The sequence below is a fragment of the Notolepis coatsorum genome, assembly GCF_963971535.1.
Source record: "Notolepis coatsorum genome assembly, chromosome: 10".
Lineage (NCBI taxonomy): Eukaryota > Metazoa > Chordata > Actinopteri > Aulopiformes > Paralepididae > Notolepis > Notolepis coatsorum.
The window spans coordinates 115,432,788-115,452,673 of record NC_140174.1 but is presented as its reverse complement, the minus strand read 5'-3'; the positions used below and the strand labels follow the sequence as shown (position 1 = coordinate 115,452,673).

The window sequence follows — 19,886 nt, the reverse complement described above, 5'->3', positions numbered from 1 at the left end:
TCCCATAAGGACTTGGCAGTAGTGGAGAGGACCCTTAGTGAGGAGTAGGGTGTAGGGCTGTCCCCGACTAAGGATTTGGATGGTCGACTATGATTGGCCAAAATTTGCCGTTAGTCGACTATTGGTCGACCAAAAAAAAATAATAATAAGTACAATATTTTTAAATCTTATTTTTCTTTTTTACATTTTTTTTTTTTTTTATCATTCCATTTGGGCTGTGGGAGGTGCTTAATGTCTGAAGGAGTCGACTGAAGGCTTCTTGTCCTCTGCAAAAGCATGCAATTGGTCCACTGATGGATACATCTTGATATTTGTCTAGTCTAGTGTGTTCATTAGACTAATCGACTAATAGGGGTCAGCCCTAGTGAGGAGCTATCAAATGTGCAGACATGGCTGTCAGATAACAAACTATCTCTTAATCTAGGGAAAACAGAGGCCATCCTGTTCGGATCAAAGAAACGGCTTGGTAAAAAAATTGAAATGAAGGTAAGAGTAGGTGAGAAGCAAATAACAAACAACGATTCTGTAGTATATCTAGGCTGCATACTTGACAAACATCTTACAGGAGAGGCCATGGCTAAAAAAGCCCACACTAAAATCTGCCAGAAAACGAAATTCCTAGCTAGACAAGGGGAACTACTGGACCAGGCAACACTTAAAATGCTAGCGGGCGCATTAGTACAAAGTCACTTTGACTATGCTGCCACCACCTGGTTCAGTGGCACTCCACAGGTCCTGAAAAACAAACTTCAGACAGCTCAAAACAAATTAATGAGAGTACGGTAGTCCCAGGGTTTCCGTTGTCCGGTAATTACAGTTTTTTTTACCGGGGAAATCTGTTGAAGTCCGACATATTTAAATATCTCCGGTCATAATGTCCTGTGAAAATAATTCCCTCTAAGCACAATTTGAATTGTATTAAAATAGTTACATTTGTTTCATTGTTGCTTCACCAAGCAGGTCTAATAATGACAACGATGTGTGTTCCTATATCATATCACGCGCACAGCAAGTTTGCAGCGCGACCTGTGGTTTGCTGATGAGAATGGCGGGGCGGGAGCTTGATGCTGGATTAGCGAGAGGCATGCAACTGCAGAGCCGCAGAGCTCACAGTTGTGCCCGCACAGTGCAATACTCCAATTCAGCCATTGGCAATTCAGCCACTGGGTGGGTGGCGCTGCTGAGCGGTCCCCAGACCGGACCTGAAAGCGCCGCTGGCTCTGCGGCTCTGCAGTTGCATACTATTGGGGTTAGTTTATCGCTTCGTTGAACGTTTCAGTGAACCCCACGATAATGTTGCCATCTCTCTCTGCCAAATTTCTCAGTTCTTCGCTTGATATAATGAATACAAATGTCCAATATAACGGAATTCGTCGTTAAACAGACTGCTGTTTAATGTCGGGCCGACTGCCCAGACACCTATTTGATTTCAAGTCAGCAGCAGCACGGAGTCTCGAGGGACTTATTTTATTTGGAATATCATGACTGTATACGCAAAAGTAGCCTAGTTTTAAGTTAAAATATTATAAATCTACATGCCTTGAGGACGTCATTCTTTATATAGCCTGCCTATCAATTGTTTTTAAGCTCAATAAACTGACCGGAATTTCTCACATTTGTCCGGGAGATTGAAATCTTCCAGGACACGGAGACCGGCCCCAGTATTTTCTAACGGAAACCCTGGGTAGTCCTTAACACATTCCCCGCCATTGGTTATACCCATCAATATACCCACCACTGTAAGCCTATGGAGATGTTTACCTTCTTTGCAGGGCTATAACTTTAAAAATTGTATTGCTATATTGACATTACTATGGCCCATTCAATATCGATTATCTATCGTTCAGGATGTGGGAACGTTATACTTTTTCATTCATACAAAAATACCTTCTAGAATATAAGTATGTTTTTATCGTTTTCTGCAGTAATTCCTAGAACGTGAGTTATATGCCTAAACGCATATATAGATTATCGATTGGCATTTCTTCCCTATACACGCTATATTAAAAAGTTCAACTGTATATGATCGGTATACGTTATGCTTAATCATGCGTGGAGGAAAGGGGGGGGGGGGTTGTTTATAATTCCCCGATCATCAGTAAATGCTTTATGTAGGTTGGGTGATATATTGATCAGATCGGTTTGCTCACAAGGAAACTCACAATTGGGTTGAAAATAACGTTATATTCCTCTTACCGTGGGTCAAAGAGACTGGCGGTGAAAGATCCCAGGTATACGACGCCGATCGCCTAGGTCCATTTCCGGTTTGTATGTCGCAATAAACGCCAAAATCATATCGATTATTACGTTTAGAAAGCGATCCATGGGCGCCCCAGTGGCGAACCACATAGCGCGCTCAGCCGCGACACAGGCGACCCGGGTTCGATTCCCGAATCCGTCGTTATTTCCCGAATGTCTTCCCCCCACTGTCTCCCGTTTCTCCTCCGTCTCTCCCTACTGGATTGCCCAGTAGTAATAAAGCGATAAAACGCCAAAAAATAAATCGTAAAAAAAATAAATAAAAAAAAACGATCCATTATGTACATTGTGTCTGTCGGGAGTCATGCAACGATATCTGACGGCCGGAGGAGTTTAATCGACGCACATCAGCCATATCCTGTAGGTGAGTGTAACTCGCCCGACCATCCACCAGGCGGCGGTATTGAGCCGTCGTTGCCGTCACCTATAGGGTCTAGCTGCAGCGTCGCGGCGGTATATATGAATTATGAATGCCATGGCGAAAAAATTAAATATTGATCTCAATAACGCTGTACAGCGAGGTCTGGCGGTCAACAACGATGTACAGCGTTTTTTTGGCGGGGAAAGTGTTAAGCTACCTCACCTAGGGCCAACTTTCTTTAGGCAACTATGAGTGTGTCAGTAGTTTGTGTCAGTGGTTACCTAGCAGGTCGTGCAGTGAGTCAGTAGTTTGTGTCAGTGGTTAGTTACCTAGCAGGTCGTGCAGTGAGTCAGTAGTTTGTGTCAGTGGTTACCTAGTAGGTCGTGCAGTGTGTCAGTAGTTTGTGTCAGTGGTTACCTAGCAGGTCGTGCAGTGTGTCAGTAGTTTGTGTCAGTGGTTAGTTACCTAGCAGGTCGTGCAGTGTGTCAGTAGTTTGTGTCAGTGGTTAGTTACCTAGCAGGTCGTGCAGTGTGTCAGTAGTTTGTGTCAGTGGTTACCTAGCAGGTCATGCAGTGTGTCAGTAGTTTGTGTCAGTGGTTAGTTACCTAGCAGGTCGTGCAGTGAGTCAGTAGTTTGTGTCAGTGGTTACCTAGTAGGTCGTGCAGTGTGTCAGTAGTTTGTGTCAGTGGTTACCTAGCAGGTTGTGCAGTGTGTCAGTAGTTTGTGTCAGTGGTTAGTTACCTAGCAGGTCGTGCAGTGTGTCAGTAGTTTGTGTCAGTGGTTAGTTACCTAGCAGGTCGTGCAGTGAGTCAGTAGTTTGTGTCAGTGGTTAGTTACCTAGCAGGTCGTGCAGTGTGTCAGTAGTTTGTGTCAGTGGTTACCTAGCAGGTCGTGCAGTGAGTCAGTAGTTTGTGTCAGTGGTTAGTTACCTAGCAGGTCGTGCAGTGTGTCAGTAGTTTGTGTCAGTGGTTAGTTACCTAGCAGGTCGTGCAGTGAGTCAGTAGTTTGTGTCAGTGGTTAGTTACCTAGCAGGTCGTGCAGTGTGTCAGTAGTTTGTGTCAGTGGTTAGTTACCTAGCAGGTCGTGCAGTGTGTCAGTAGTTTGTGTCAGTGGTTCGTTACCTAGCAGGTCGTGCAGTGAGTCAGTAGTTTGTGTCAGTGGTTAGTTACCTAGCAGGTCGTGCAGTGAGTCAGTAGTTTGTGTCAGTGGTTAGTTACCTAGCAGGTCGTGCAGTGAGTCAGTAGTTTGTGTCAGTGGTTAGTTACCTAGCAGGTCGTGCAGTGAGTCAGTAGTTTGTGTCAGTGGTTAGTTACCTAGCAGGTCGTGCAGTGAGTCAGTAGTTTGTGTCAGTGGTTAGTTACCTAGCAGGTCGTGCAGTGAGTCAGTAGTTTGTGTCAGTGGTTAGTTACCTAGCAGGTCGTGCAGTGAGTCAGTAGTTTGTGTCAGTGGTTAGTTACCTAGCAGGTCGTGGCCGGCCATGGGGTAGAAGGACTTCAGGTTGCACAGCACCAGCTGAACCATGGTCAGACGCATCAGACACCAGCTGGTTGGTACAGAGAAGCCATGCGTCAGTCAGTCATCATGTAACCATGGAAACAATGATGGAAGGGACAGGGAAAAGGAGGTTGGGTGCCTGAACACTGAAACAAGAACACATCTCCCCCAGGGTCTCACAATCTATCGTGAGACACCAAAGAGGAGGAATACAATGGTAGCTAAGAACCACAGCTGCCACAAGAGATTAGATTATAGACTAGACCAGATTAGACCAGACTAGATTAGAATAGACCAGACTAGGGCCCTGTCCACACGAGCGCTGGATTTAATATAACCATGATTGTATGTGCGCAGTTGCACTGTTCGGCCACACACAACCGGGGATTTGCTACACTGCAACCGCGGTCTTGAAAACCGGAGCCCAGAGTGAAGTTTTGCGGTTTTGCAGTTACGTGTGGGCATAGCAACCGAGGTTATTCCCAGTGTTTACAGCAGAGCTGTCGCAATTATTTCCCATGTTCACGGCAGACTGTCAAACAATAGCAAGTTAGCAACCGAGCGCGGGGTAGAGAGATTAGAGCAGAGCCAGCCACACCAGTGTTTACAGCAGAGCTGTCCCAAGTAGCGTTATATGAAAATGATTGTAACAAACTTTTGTTCGAAACGTATCGTCTGTGTTGAAGAGTGTTGTGATCGACTGATGTCTGTTGTCGCATTCCTGACCTGACCAGAGTAAACCTGTAGCTGCGGCTAAACTAAACTCATGTGTTGTCAAGTTATTGTTATAAGGAACCCAGTCCAGACTGCATCCCCTTAACAATTGTTTGTATTGAGCCGTATTGTACCCATTCTGCAATGTGTTAAATAACGTTTGCATCCATTCATAGCGGTAACGTTACCACATTACGTTAGCATTTAAGCTATATACTATACATAGATATAGCCATTCACATTAGCATGTAGCTAACAACACCGGCGGTCTTTTGTGAGACTAAACTATCCGCTCTTGGTGGTAAATTGTGTTGCTGATGGTTTTGTTTCATCAACAAATGAGAGGCAGAACACAGTGAATGTATCCGTTTGTTTATTCCACTTTTATTGCAGTTTCTTTCTTTGCTGAAAAATATATCCTCCGTTGGCAAAATTACATTTAAAGATGGCGGCTAAACAGGAAGTGTAGTGAGCGTTCAACCTTTTCTGATTGGTTGAAATGGCCTTAATGTCTGAACAACATCGCCGCCTACTGCTTTGACATTGTACTACATGTATCGGTTTGCTGGTTTTCCAGGCGCCGTGGGTACGCAATTATATGCAGTTGTTCACCTGTGTGGACAGAGGTATATTTTTTTCAAACTTCGGTTACATAAAATCCAGCGCTCGTGTGGACAGGGCCTAGATTAGAATAGACTAGGTTAGACCAGATTAGATTAGACTAAATTAAAATGTATTGTCATTATACAGCACAAGTACAGTACAACGGAAATAAGTTTGGCTTCCAACCAGAGTGTAAATATAACAGTAACGTGCAATAGTAATAAACAATGTACAGATGATTAGACTGGGTATAAAATATATAAGTTAGTACTGCTGAGGAATAGTGCTAATCAGATGTGTGTTAGGGCTGGACGGTATAGTCTAAAATTTATATCACGGTATAATTTGAAGCGTAGACGGTAACGGTATATATCACGGTATCTTAAAATGTCTATATACTGTAAATGCTTCTGAAGGGGTAAAACACTGGCAGCTATTACTGTACTCTTGTATTACTAGGACATATTTCACATAGTACAGAGGTATTTTAAGAACATTTATTGTGCAAAACTGCAATAGAAAAATGCAAAACCTTTTCTCAAGTGTCTGCTGGCAGGTAACGCATATCTTGGATCGTGTTTTGACCGTGTCTTTAAAGCCCTTTCGGTCGACAGTTTGAAAAGGAACCATGTCCTTCCTTACACAAGTAAACAGTGACAGTGCTTGCTATGTCGGTCCACCGCTGGCTTTTTTTTGTCATTGTTGAAACCTAAATAATAATAAAAAAAAAATATATTCTGTTACAGCTGCTGAGCTATATACTATAGCTAATGTCCATCAATATATTCCTTTGGGATGCTAGGATTGTTAGCGCAGAGAGAGAGAGAGAGAGAGAGAGAGAGAGAGAGCGAGAGAGAGAGAGGGGGAGGGCTGCTAGGGGTGGAGCCGGCGTTGGCTTGCTGAGGCTACATCAACAGGCTGCTAGGAGTAGAGCTAACGTTAGCTTTCTGAAGCTACATGATCAACATTTAACATGACTTAAGATTTTAGCGCGACGTGAGCATTCCAGAATGGCGAGGATGCAAAGCAATGTTAGACCATTGGATCCGACGCAGAGTTTACATTACACATAGAAACTGCGCGACTCGCGAGAGAAGTCATCACACAGCTGTGTGCAACGCAGGGCTGAGCTCAGTTTGCTTCTAGAATTGAAGGTCCGCTCTGTTCCGTGTCTATTATGAAATGACACTTGCGCATTGACACGCCCACTACGCAAAGCCTCTGTGCTCCTAAATAATTTTTTGTATTTTATTTTTTTTGTATTTTATTTTTTTATTATTTTTTAAACAAACATATAAACAAACATGACAACACACGATAAGATATACAAGCATTAATTGTCAGGGCACATCCAATGAGATCACATTTTAGTTAGTTGTCTTATATAAGATATACCCCTAATACCTGTTATCTAAAAAAAACTACACACATATGCTCAGCTCGAACCCCCCCCTCCCGGACCCCACCTTGAGAAGTACCTCCACTATCCCTCGCACCTAACCAGACACTACCATTATAAGCTAGCTTTTATTCTCTCCACCACTTCTAACCACATTGACATTTTGGATTCATTGAGACCCAGAATTCTTGCTGTAGATATTTCATGGTAAATTACATCGAGATATGTAAGAAACCAAACTTTACGGCACATTTTTTCCGGTTGAAACCAGCGTGATGCAATCAGCTTTTTGGCTACTGTGATACCCGATAAAACCTCCTAAATAATTTGTCCAGTTCGCACATATCTATTTTTAGGGGGAAATCCGAGTGAAATAGTCGCACTGTGGAGCCCCGTCTCGGCGGGCTGGCGTTGGCTCCGCTCCGAGCAGCCCTCTCCCCCCCCCCCCTCCCCCCACACTGTGTTGCTCTACCGGTCACAAGGTACAGTTAAAATCCATACCGTTTATACCGTATACCGTCCACCCCTAATGTATGTACAGTGATACAGGTATAAAGACACTATGGTAGTAAGTCAGCGTAACTAGTAAGAGTAGGTAAGGGATATGTACAGATATAGATATATAGTAATAGTATATGCAAAAAGGATTACGTGCAGGTATATACAGAGATATATATACGGTAAGAATATATATTATAGGTAGACATTGTCTTTAATTTTCTAATTGGTATATTGTTCTAGTTTCAAGTTTCTTTATTAGTTGTCATAGTAAAATACAGAATACTTTTCCATGAAATACTTTTTTCTGTATGAGCTCCTGGGTGTGCTAGATAAAATAGATAAAAAGTATAAAATAGTCAAAAGTATGCAAACAAAAAGTGTTCAGTCAATATACATATATACAATACAGAGTAAAAAAAAGAGTAACAGTGAGTTACAGTACAATACAGTATACGGTACAATGCAGAAATGGGATGAGGTACAACTTAGGGTAAGGTGCAATGAGGTATGAATTGTAGTGCAAATCTCTTTGCCAATAATTATAAAGTGTGTAGGAGAGCGGTTGGACTAGAGCAGCGGTGCTGGGAGAGCCACACTGAGCGGGACTCGAACAGCGGCTCCGTCCGTTACCGGCCGTACCTGTAGGAGTTGTTGTTGGAGTGCTCCCTCAGGGGAGAGTTGGGATCGAACACGTCTTCATAGTCCTCGTCCTCCTCGTCTTCGTCCTGGCTGACCTGGCTCTCCTCGGAGTCGTACTCCACCCTGCTCTCCGATGGCGGCAGGATTGGCTGCAACAAATTAATCCATAGTTTGAATGAATGAACAACAACAACATCAAATCAGTGTCTAAACGGTTTGTGTCCACGAAGAAACACAACAAGACAACACTGCTCAAGGACAGATATTCCAATATTATGAATATTGATATATGATATTAAAACAACATTTCGGTTGATTCCGGGATTAGCCAACACGCTAGTTTTAAACCACGTCTTACTGTGTAACTCCTCACGTTTTACAGTTCACTGTGTAACTCCTCACGTCTTACAGTTCACAGTGTAACTCTTCTGGGTGGTAGGGCTGAGCCCAAACATTCAAATGTTCGTTCGCTACGTTGGCATTCGAATTCTAAATCAACATTTGAATTAAATTTTTTTTATAAAAAAATTATATATTTTTATATATCTTTTTTTTTTATGTGTCATTCTGTTTAAACCAATGGGCTTTTTCTTCACAGTTGCAGATAAAGATTAGGCTACACTAATATTATAGTATTAAAACTGATGAGTTATATTCATTAAAAAAAGAAAAATACTAATTTAATCAGATTAATCACTTTATTCAAATTGAGGATTTAGTTTGAGGATATAAAAAAAAAAAAAAAAAAAAAAAAATTGAATATTTAACGAAGGTTCGAACATCCGTTCGAAAAACCCTGACGAAGTTCGAAGCCCAAAAACCGGCTTCGGGGAAACAGCTCTACTCCTCACGTCTCTCAGTTCCCTCCCCGGCTCCAGATTAACACACGATGCCAGGAAACCCAACTCACCGAAAGCCCAGAGAATCAATCATTGAATTTTGTGCATCGTAGGCAGAATCACAAAAGGCTGAATGGTGATTATTACATGGATCTATTATTTCACTCACCCATGCCTTCTTACTATTTAGTAAGCATTTTTAATACAACAGCTTAGAAATTTCAAAGCTTGTAAGATACATAAAAAAATTATCAATTATGGAGCGCAAAACACTCGGGACTCTGCATACATAATGCATTAAAATAACTGTGGTAATACGTGTGGTTTTCTCCTGCAGAAATTCAAGTTTCAAGTTTGTTTATTAATTATAAACAAACAGAATATAAATGAACAGAATACGTGTTAATAGATGGTTCGCAGGGTGAGCGTTCAGATGCAATGTGTGACACAGGCTGGTCTTACGGAGCCTAATATTGGAGTCTAGTTAATTGTAGGGGGGAATACTATTAAACTTTTTTTTATTCTTTTTTTAATAAAATTTAACATTTTTAATAAAAACATGAATTCACATAAAATATATATTTGTCAAATATCTTTTTTTTTATTCACTTTTTCTCCCCATTTTCTATTTTTCTCCCATCCCAATTTCGTGTATCAAATTCTTCCCTCCCCTGTCTTGAACGTTGCTGGACTATGCCTCCCACTGGTCGGTTGTAGTGAGGACAGAAGCCTTGCATCACGTGTCCCCTCCGGTACACGAGGAGGCAGCCTGTCGCATCTTTTCACCGCAGCAGCTCGAACTCAGTGGCGAGGAGTAACGCGTGGGAGGCTCACGCTGCCCCCACTACTTCCTGATTCCGTCGCACCGGCGTCACCAAGCCAACCTGTAGAAGTCGCTGTCCACAACGTCAAATCCCCACCCACCGGCTTTCCCACCCTCTAACACTGCCAATTGTGTTAGTATGAACGACCGGGCAGCCGGTAGCAACGCCGAGAGCTGGGCTCGAACCCAGCATATCCTGCGTTAGAGGTGAGCGCCTTGCCCACTGCGCCAATCAGCCGCCCCATATTTGTAAAATATTGAACAAAGTCAGACTCCCAAATATTTTCATATTTTTTTTATATAAAAAAAAAACTGCCAAGCAGCTGTAAGAAAACATAAATAATTAATTTTTTTATTTCATCAGTTGGATTAAGGGCTACAGGCTCTAAAACTAGAAGAAATAAGGTTCTCATTGAAAGTATCTTCAGCCAAATTTGAGAAAGCGTGGGACCCAGACAGACCCCAGACCTGGTCCAGTTATGGCAGGTTACCTTGGCGATGAAGTAGTCCCAGATGCTGAGTTCTGGAGGGACGAATCGCTCTTTGAACACGGAGGGCACTTCCTGCTCTATGACTGGGCGTGGCCTGGCTGGCCCCTCCCTCTCTGGCCCCGCCTCCTCCTTGGAGCCGCTCCGCGACGGCGTGAGGATCCTGAACCGCCTCGGCCTACGCTCGGAACCCTCGGTGACCGGAGACACTGGAGAGAAGGAGAGAAGAAGAAGTGACTGGAGACGCTGGAGAGAAGAAGAACTGATAGAGGCCTGTGTAGAGAGAACAGACCAGGGGATAACAGAGGCTGATAGAGGCCTGTGTAGAATGAACAGACCAGGGGATAACAGAGGCTGATAGAGGCCTGTGTAGAGAGAACAGACCAGGGGATAACAGAGGCTGATAGAGGTCTGTGTAGAGAGAACAGACCAGGGGATAACAGAGGCTGATAGAGGCCTGTGTAGAGAGAACAGACCAGGGGATAACAGAGGCTGATAGAGGCCTGTGTAGAGAGAACAGACCAGGGGATAACAGAGGCTGATAGAGGCCTGTGTAGAGAGAACAGACCAGGGGATAACAGAGGCTGATAGAGGCCTGTGTAGAGAGAACAGACCAGGGGATATCAGAGGCTGATAGAGGCCTGTGTAGAGTGAACAGACCAGGGGATAACAGAGGCTGATAGAGGCCTGTGTAGAGAGAACAGACCAGGGGATAACAGAGGCTGATAGAGGTCTGTGTAGAGAGAACAGACCAGGGGATAACAGAGGCTGATAGAGGCCTGTGTAGAGAGAACAGACCAGGGGATAACAGAGGCTGATAGAGGCCTGTGTAGAGAGAACAGACCAGGGGATAACAGGCTGATAGAGGCCTGTGTAGAGAGAACAGACCAGGGGATAACAGAGGCTGATAGAGGCCTGTGTAGAGAGAACAGACCAGGGGATAATAGAGGCTGATAGAGGCCTGTGTAGAGAGAACAGACCAGGGGATAACAGAGGCTGATAGAGGCCTGTGTAGAGAGAACAGACCAGGGGATAACAGAGGCTGATAGAGGCCTGTGTAGAGAGAACAGACCAGGGGATAACAGAGGCTGATAGAGGCCTGTGTAGAGTGAACAGACCAGGGGATATCAGAGGCTGATAGAGGCCTGTGTAGAGAGAACAGACCAGGGGATAACAGAGGCTGATAGAGGCTAGTGTTGTCAAAAATATCGAAGTATCGATACATATCGATACTGAATATTTAAAACGGCTTCGATACTCATTTCCCGAAGTACCGATACTTTCTGCAGTATCGGTACCAGCTGGCGAGTGTTCTACAGCAAGTTGTTGACGCGCTCTTCAGAGCACGCTTGCCCCTCCGGCTGCTCCAGCCCTCCCCCTCACAGTCGCCGTCTTCAGTTTGTAAACAGAGCAGTGCAGAGCAGTGCAGTGGATCTCCATAAAGAAATAAAAGAGGTTTGTGACAGCTGCTCTTTCAACGTCACTGTGACTGAAGCATTAAACCACTAACTCTAGTTTAATACATGATACGTTGTCTACTGATGGCGCATAATATCAACAGCTGATTCGTTGTACGTGTGTAGAGAGAACAGACCATTTTATGTCTTTTTTTCTGTTATGAAGCACTTTGAGCTGCAGTTTCTATATGAAAGGTGCTATACAAATAAAGTTTATTATTATTATAAATAGTCAAAGTTACAGGAGTTACATCAGGCTAGATCTCCGACTGCACACCATGACACTGACAGACTGAGACAAGGAGACACACTGGGGGGGGGGGGGGGGAGAAAAAAAAAAGAGAGAGAGAGAGAGAGAGAGAGAGAGAGAGAGAGAGAGAGAGAGAGAGAGAGAGAGAGAGAGAGAGAGAGAGAGAGAGAGAGAGAGAGAGACACACACACACAATCTCTGACTATTTGATTTGGTTTGCCATAGCAACCAGCTAGTCTTCCTGGGGTGCACATACAAAAACACAATGCATAATGAAACTACTGTAAAATTACATTAGTGTAAAACAAAAACAAAAAATTACTTTGCAGTGTTAAAAACAATTTAAGATTCTTTTAAAAAGTGAATCTACTGTAAATGCAGCAGAGGTTTTGAGGCAGGTTATTCCAAAGAGTTAATGCTCTAAAAATAAAAGATCTCCCCAAAGCGCTGGTTCTAGGACCTGGCAATTCAAGCTGCGCACTACTGGAACCTAGTCTAGTGTAATGTGCGTGCACAGTATTACTAAAAACAATCTGGGGCGGCTAAGTGGCGCAGTGGGCAAGGCGCTCACCACTAATGCAGGAGATGCTGGGTTCGAGCCCAGCTCTCGGCATTGCTACCAGCTTGGCTGGTCGTTCATACTAATACAATTGGCAGTATTAGGGGGTGGGAAGCTGGTGGGTGGGGATCGGACGTTGTGGACAGCGACTCCTACAGGTCGGTTGGTGCACCTGCGCAGTAGAATCAGGAAGCAACGGGGGCGGCGTGTCCCTCCCATGCAGACCCCCGCCGCTGAGAGATCGCCCTGTGCAGGTGAAAAGATGCGACGGCTGCCTCCTCAAGTACCGGAGGGGACACGTGATGCAAGGCTTCGTCCACATTGCAGCCGGCCTGTGGGAGGCATGGCCTAACAGCGTTCGAGACAGGGGAGGGTAGAATTGGACGTTACGAAAATTGGGATGGGAGAAAAATAGAAAATGGGAGAAAAAGTAGATAAAAAAATAAAAAAATAAAAAATCTGATTATGTATAAAAACAGGAGTTTTACTGCTCATGACCAACTTGAACAGCACAAGTATATTAAAAGACAATCTATTTTCAACGTTAAGCCAAGAGAGGCGGGCATGCATACGGCTCACATTAGACCTTAGTGAGCAGCCCAGTACCAACCGTGCTGCCCTGTTCTGGACCACCTGGAGCTTCCTGAGGTCACCACTGGCAGTAGATGACCACATCGCAGAGCAATAGTCAAGATGACATAAAACTAAACTTTGCACTATCTGACATAAAAGGGGACGGGCAACAAAAGAAGCACATTTCCTGGAAATACCTATTGCTCTTCCCATTTTTAAAATAATATAATTAATATGCTGAGACCAAGACAGAGTGCAATCCAGCATCACTCCAAGGAGTTTAGTACTTTCAACTTGTTGAACTGCCGAATTACACAAGTTTAAATGAAGCTTTGGATTTGTAGATAACCTGTGCCTTGTTCCCAGCACAATACATTTAGTCTTGGAGATATTAAGGACAAGTCTATTACATACTACCCAGTCATGCACAACTTTAAGTTCTCTGCTCAAAACTTCATTAAGTACATTGCATGATGGTGCAGCGTAATACAATGTTGAATCATCTGCATAAAGAACTGTTGTAGCACATTTGGTAGCCCAAGATAGGTCATTAGTAAATACAGAGAAGAGCAAAGGTCCTAGGCAACTTCCTTGCGGAACGCCACACTCTAGACCTCTGCTACTGGACAGGCTGCCATTTAGATACACCTTCTGTGATCTAGAGGACAAATAACTTAGTATCCACTTTAAAGCAGAAGAGTTAAAACCATAACATTTAAGTTTCTCAACCAGTAGAGAATGGTCCAGCACATCAAATGCAGCACTAAAATCTAACAGCACAGCTCCCACCAACATAGTTATCTATAGCTTTAAGCCAGTCATCAGTCATCTGTATCAAAGCAGTAGAAGTAGAGTGACCAGCTCTATAGGCATGTTGAGAATCTGTTTGATTGATTGATTGATTGATTGATTTATTGATTGAATTGAATTGATTGAAAAGTTTATTAACAGATTGCAGAATGGGTACAGTACAGTACAGCTCAATACATACAATTGTTAAGAGGATGCAGACCTGAGAAAGACTTTCGTCTTGTTTCCATTAGGGTCCTCCATTTTCAATTCATCATATGACACACACGACATACAGATACAGTACTGCTACATCTATACATTTATGACATACCAGATTTTCAAATACAGTACTGTTTGTGATACTAAAAAAAATCCAGAAAAAGAGTGTATATACATTTGACATAGAAACTGTGCATTGGGGGAGGTTGGGTAGGTGGGGCTGTACATTGGAGGTGTGGGGGGGGGACGGGGGGGGGGGGGGGGGGGGGGACGGACACTGTACATTAGAATACTGACCTACATTTGACATAGAAACTGTACATTGGAGGTTGGGTAGGTGGGGTGGGGTTGGGTGGGGCTGTACATTGGAGGTGGGGGGGGGGTTGGGTACATTGGAATACTGACAAAGCCATGCTTGGTCTTTATTGTACAACTGGGTTAGGACATTTGTAGGGGCCAGTTTTGAATTGCAGTCTCCCGTAGGTGTTCGTTGAGTGTTTTTGAAGGTGGGTAGTGATTCACATTCCTTTACAGCTTTGGGTAGGGCGTTCCACATTGTTGTGGCATAATTGCGAAACGTGTTTAGTCCCTTGTTTGAGCCGAATCTGGGTTTTACATGATTTGTGGAGCTCCCTCTGGTGTTGTGATCGTGGTATTCACTGACCTTTGGGAAGTATTTTGACATGTACATGGGTACCTTGGTCGTGTAGTGTATCTTGTAGACCAGGCCCATTGCAAGTTGCTGTACTCTGTCGTCTACTCTAAGCCATCCTAGGTTGGCAAAGTGTGCAGGGGTGAGGTGGGTTCTAGGAGTCAGGTCAAGCAGTAGTCTGATTAGTTTGTTTTGAGATGTTTGTAATTTGGTTTTTAGTGCCTTTGAGGTGCTTTGGTACCATGAGGTGCAAGCATAGTCGTAGTACCCTTGAATGAGTGCTCCTGCCAGAGTCTTCAGGGTATTCTTGTTTACCAGGGAGGAGATCCGGTACAAGAATCGAGTTCGTTGATTGACTTTTTTTATTACATTGGATGCCATTTTGTCACAGGAAAGATTAGCCTCTAGGATGGAACCCAGGTAGGTAATTTCATCTTTCCTTGTGACAATATTGTCACCCACTGTAACTGAGAAGCCGTTTGAAAGCTTGTTTGAAACAAAATACTCTTGAATTTGTGAATGCACCAACTTTTCCATGATTTTGCTCAAGACAGGTAAAATACTTATAGGTCTAGAATTTCCCTCATTAAAAGCAGCCTTGGTATCCTTAGGTAAAGGAAAAACCATAGCCTCCTTCCACATCTTTGGAAATAGGCCCACATCCATTCATAATATGACATATAGGAGATGCTATGATACCAGCAGTCATTCTCAGCACTTTACTATCCAGGTTATCTAGGCCTGCTAACTTACTATCAGGAAGAGAGCGGAGTAACCGCTCCACCTCACTGACTTCAGCCTGATGAAATTCAAATTCACTAGATCTCTGACTGCACACCATGACACTGACAGATGGAGACAAGGAGACAGACAGACACACAAAAAAGAGAGAGAGAGAGAGGGAGAGGGAGAGGGAGAGAGAGAGAGAGAGAGAGAGAGAGAGAGAGAGATGGAAAGAAAGAAAGAATAGGAAAACGAAAGAAAAGAGTCCATCAGTAAGTCAGTCAGTAAGAAACCAACCTGGAGGTGGCGATCTAACCGGACTGGTGGCGTTGGACAGTTGTTTCTCCAGGACAGGCGTGCGGGCCGCGCCCCCGAACACGGCCACCCACAGCTTGCTGTTGAGGGGGTGGGCCACCACGCGGAACAGCTCGTTGCTGGAGTGGGTGGCCAGGCCGTGGACGAAGAGACTGAGGAAGACCGCGGTGAGGACCTCACACAGGAGGACGGCCAGGCCTGGCTGACTCTCCTCACTGGAGGAGTTCAACAGACGGATCAGAGAGGCTATACCTGGAGGGGGGGGGGGGGGGGGGAGGAGGGAGAGAGAGGATAGGAGGGAGAGAGGAGAGAGATAGAGGGAAGGGGGAGAGAGAGAGGAGGGAGAGGAGAGGAGAGGAGAGGAGAGGAGAGGAGAGAGGGAGAGAGGAGGGATAGAGGGAAGGGGGAGAGAGAGGAGGGAGAGGAGATGAGGGGAGGGGGAGAGAGGGAGAGATAGAGAGAGGGGAGAGAGGAGAGGGAGAGGAGGGAGGGAGAGGAGAGGGAAAGAGGAGGGAGAGAGAGAGGAGAGGAGAGAGAGGAGAGGGAGAGAAATAGAGAAAGAGGGAGAGAGGAGGGGGGGAGAGAGCGAGAGCGAGAGAGAGAGAGAGAGAGAGAGAGAGAGGAGGGAGAGAGAGGAGAGAGAGGAGAGGGAGAGAGGAGGGAGAGATAGAGAGATAGAGGAGAGGGAAAAAGGAGGGAGAGGGAGAGAAAGAGGAGGGAGAGGAGAGGAGGGAGAGAGGAGGGATATAGAGGAGAGAGAGGGAGAGGAGGGAAAGGAGAGGGACAGAGAGAAGGAGAGGAGAGGAGGGAGAGATAGAAAGAGGGGGAGAGAGAGGGAGGAGAGGGGGGAGAGAGAGGGAGGAGAGGAGGGAGTGTGAGAGGAGATGTGGGAGAGTGAGAGGAGGGAGAGTGAAAGGAGAGGAGAGGAGGGAGAGTGAGAGGAGAGGAGAGGAGGGAGAGTGAGAGGAGAGGAGGGAGAGTTTTAAAGTTTTAAAACTAAGTAGTAACCATTTAATTTATTGGGGGCGACAGTGGCTCAGGAGGTAGAGCAGTCGTCTGGTAATCCGGAGGTTCCCGGTTTGATTCCCGCTCCTCCCGGGCAGCGTGTCGATGTGTCCTTGAGCAAGACACTTAACCCCTAATTGCTCCCGATGAGCAGCTTGGCACCTTGCATGGTCGCCTCCGCCGTCGTTGTGTGAATGTGTGAGTGAACGGGTAAAATGTGAGGAACAAAATTGTAAATCGCTTTGGATAAAAGCCGTTATATATAAACGCAGCCATTTACCATCGACCGCTGCACGGAAATGAGTGGTTGCTCACAGATCACGGGCGGCCATGTTGGAAGAAAGAGAACTACACAAGTGTTCCGCGTTGGGACGTTACCTGGCCACTGGGCGGGGAGGTGTTGGGACGTTACCTGGCCACTGGGCGGGGGAGGCGTTGGGACGTTACCTGGCCACTGGAGGCGTTGGGACGTTACCTGGCCACTGGGCGGGGGAGGCGTTGGGACGTTACCTGGCCACTGGGCGGGGGAGGCGTTGGGACGTTACCTGGCCACTGGGCGGGGGAGGCGTTGGGACGTTACCTGGCCACTGGGCGGGGGAGGCGTTGGGACGTTACCTGGCCACTGGGCGGGGGAGGCGTTGGGACGTTACCTGGCCACTGGGCGGGGGAGGCGTTGGGACGTTACCTGGCCACTGGGCGGGGGAGGTGTTGGGACGTTACCTGGCCACTGGGCGGGGGAGGTGTTGGGACGTTACCTGGCCACTGGGCGGGGGAGGCGTTGGGACGTTACCTGGCCACTGGGCGGGGGAGGTGTTGGGACGTTACCTGGCCACTGGGCGGGGGAGGTGTTGGGACGTTACCTGGCCCCTGGCGGGGGAGGTGTTGGGACGTTACCTGGCCACTGGGCGGGGGAGGCGTTGGGACGTTACCTGGCCACTGGGCGGGGGAGGTGTTGGGACGTTACCTGGCCACTGGGCGGGGGAGGTGTTGGGACGTTACCTGGCCACTGGGTGGGGGAGGCGTTGGGACGTTACCTGGCCACTGGGCGGGGGAGGTGTTGGGACGTTACCTGGCCACTGGGCGGGGGAGGTGTTGGGACGTTACCTGGCCACTGGGCGGGGGAGGTGTTGGGCAGGACGGTCTCTTCCACGCTGACCGCTCTGACCGGGTTCTGAGACAGCAGGACGCTCTGGTAGACCATCCCTGTGAACTGGTTAGCATGGCTGAGGAGAGACCACACACACACGCACACACACAGAGACATGAGTACACACAGACGCACTGGATAATGAAGCAGGCTGAAGCGCAGCAACACAGGCGGCTAAATGACACGCAGCATCCACTTATATCATACACCGTCGCCATGACGACTCTGCGTTAAACACGGCAAGGATAAAACGCAGTGAGGAGAAGTTGGGTTAGACGATGCCGTTACATAATATAAGAGAAGTTGGGTTAGACGATGCCGTTATATAATATAAGAGAAGTTGGGTTAGATGATGCCGTTATATAATATAAGAGAAGTTGGGTTAGATGATGCCGTTATATAATATAAGAGAAGTTGGGTTAGACGATGCCGTTACATAATATAAGAGAAGTTGGGTTAGACGATGCCGTTACATAATATAAGAGAAGTTGGGTTAGACGATGCCGTTATATAATATAAGAGAAGTTGGGTTAGACGATGCCGTTATATAATATAAGAGAAGTTGGGTTAGACGATGCCGTTACATAATATAAGAGAAGTTGGGTTAGACGATGCCGTTATATAATATAAGAGAAGTTGGGTTAGACGATGCCGTTACATAATATAAGAGAAGTTGGGTTAGACGATGCCGTTACATAATATAAGAGAAGTTGGGTTAGACGATGCCGTTACATAATATAAGAGAAGTTGGGTTAGACGATGCCGTTACATAATATAAGAGAAGTTGGGTTAGACGATGCCGTTACATAATATAAGAGAAGTTGGGTTAGACGATGCCGTTACATAATATAAGAGAAGTTGGGTTAGATGATGCCGTTATATAATATAAGAGAAGTTGGGTTAGACGATGCCGTTATATAATATAAGAGAAGTTGGGTTAGACGATGCCGTTATATAATATAAGAGAAGTTGGGTTAGACAATGCCGTTACATAATATAAGAGAAGTTGGGTTAGACGATGCCGTTACATAATATAAGAGAAGTTGGGTTAGACGATGCCGTTACATAATATAAGAGAAGTTGGGTTAGACAATGCCGTTACATAATATAAGATTAGTTGGGTTAGACCAGTGCTTCTCAAACTTTTTCTGTCAGGCCCCCCTTTGGCGGACCAAAATATTTTTTTGGTAATATATAATATAAGAGAAGTTGGGTTAGACGATGCCGTTATATAATATAAGATAATGCCGTTATAGCATCCTAACCACCATATATCTAAGGTTGCTGAAAAGTGGGTGTCGAAACCCATGATTAAACATCTGGACAAACGTCACACCCCACTCCACCCACTACAATTTGGCTTCCACGCTCAGCACTCCACTGAGTCGGCTAACTGTGTTTTTATTGAAAAGGTTAAATGTATGTTGGACAAAAACCCATATGTAGGTGCTGTGTTCCTGGATCTTAGAAAAGCGTTTGACACTGTCAACCCTCAAGTACTTTTGGCAAAGTTGTCTCATTTGACACACATTTGATGGTGTCAAATCTCCTTATCTTGACAATCCAGTCGGTGTGCCACAGGGATCGATCCTTGGGCCATTGCTGTTTTCCCTGTACATCAATGACCTGCCGGACATATGCCCTGACTTCAAACAGATGTACGCTGACGACACGGTCATTTTTGTACATAGTAAAAAAAACTGACCTGATCTCATGTAACCTCACAAATGCAATGAACAAGGTCCAATACTGGTTGCAAAACTCATGCCTACTGCAAAAAAATTAAAAATAAAACTGTATGCATGATGTTCAGCAAACGACCAGTTGGCAACACAAGGTCTAATGTGTTTCTGCGGCAGGGGGAATTGGAATTGGTTTCCCATTTCAAGTACCTCGGAGTCATCTTGGACTTTTAGATAAATCCGTCCTTTTTTAACAGTTGATGCTGCAAAAGCTCCCCCTCCTGTACAGGAATTCGTCTACAAAAAAATTAACACTGGACTCTGCACCAGGTCAGACACCAGAGGTGACCGCATGGTCCAACGTAGACTGACCACGTTTGGCCAAAACGTCC

At 45.3% G+C, this 19,886-nt stretch overlaps 1 protein-coding gene across 4 annotated transcripts in view; it reads right to left on the bottom strand.

Moving 5' to 3' along the window:
- The window catches only part of dmxl1 (Dmx like 1), a gene marked incomplete at its 3' end in the record, with an annotated part of 327,508 nt that overhangs the window by 64,562 nt on the left and 243,060 nt on the right, over positions 1–19,886 (bottom strand). For all 4 annotated transcript variants that reach the window (XM_084323717.1, XM_084323718.1, XM_084323720.1 and 1 more), the window contains exons 35-39: positions 17,770–17,888; positions 15,643–15,912; positions 10,124–10,329; positions 7,971–8,119; positions 4,078–4,163 (exon numbers count right to left, since the gene is read on the bottom strand). In XM_084323717.1, the coding sequence (XP_084179843.1) occupies positions 4,078–4,163; positions 7,971–8,119; positions 10,124–10,329; positions 15,643–15,912; positions 17,770–17,888 (830 nt within the window). The remainder of the gene's footprint in view (positions 1–4,077; positions 4,164–7,970; positions 8,120–10,123; positions 10,330–15,642; positions 15,913–17,769; positions 17,889–19,886) is intronic.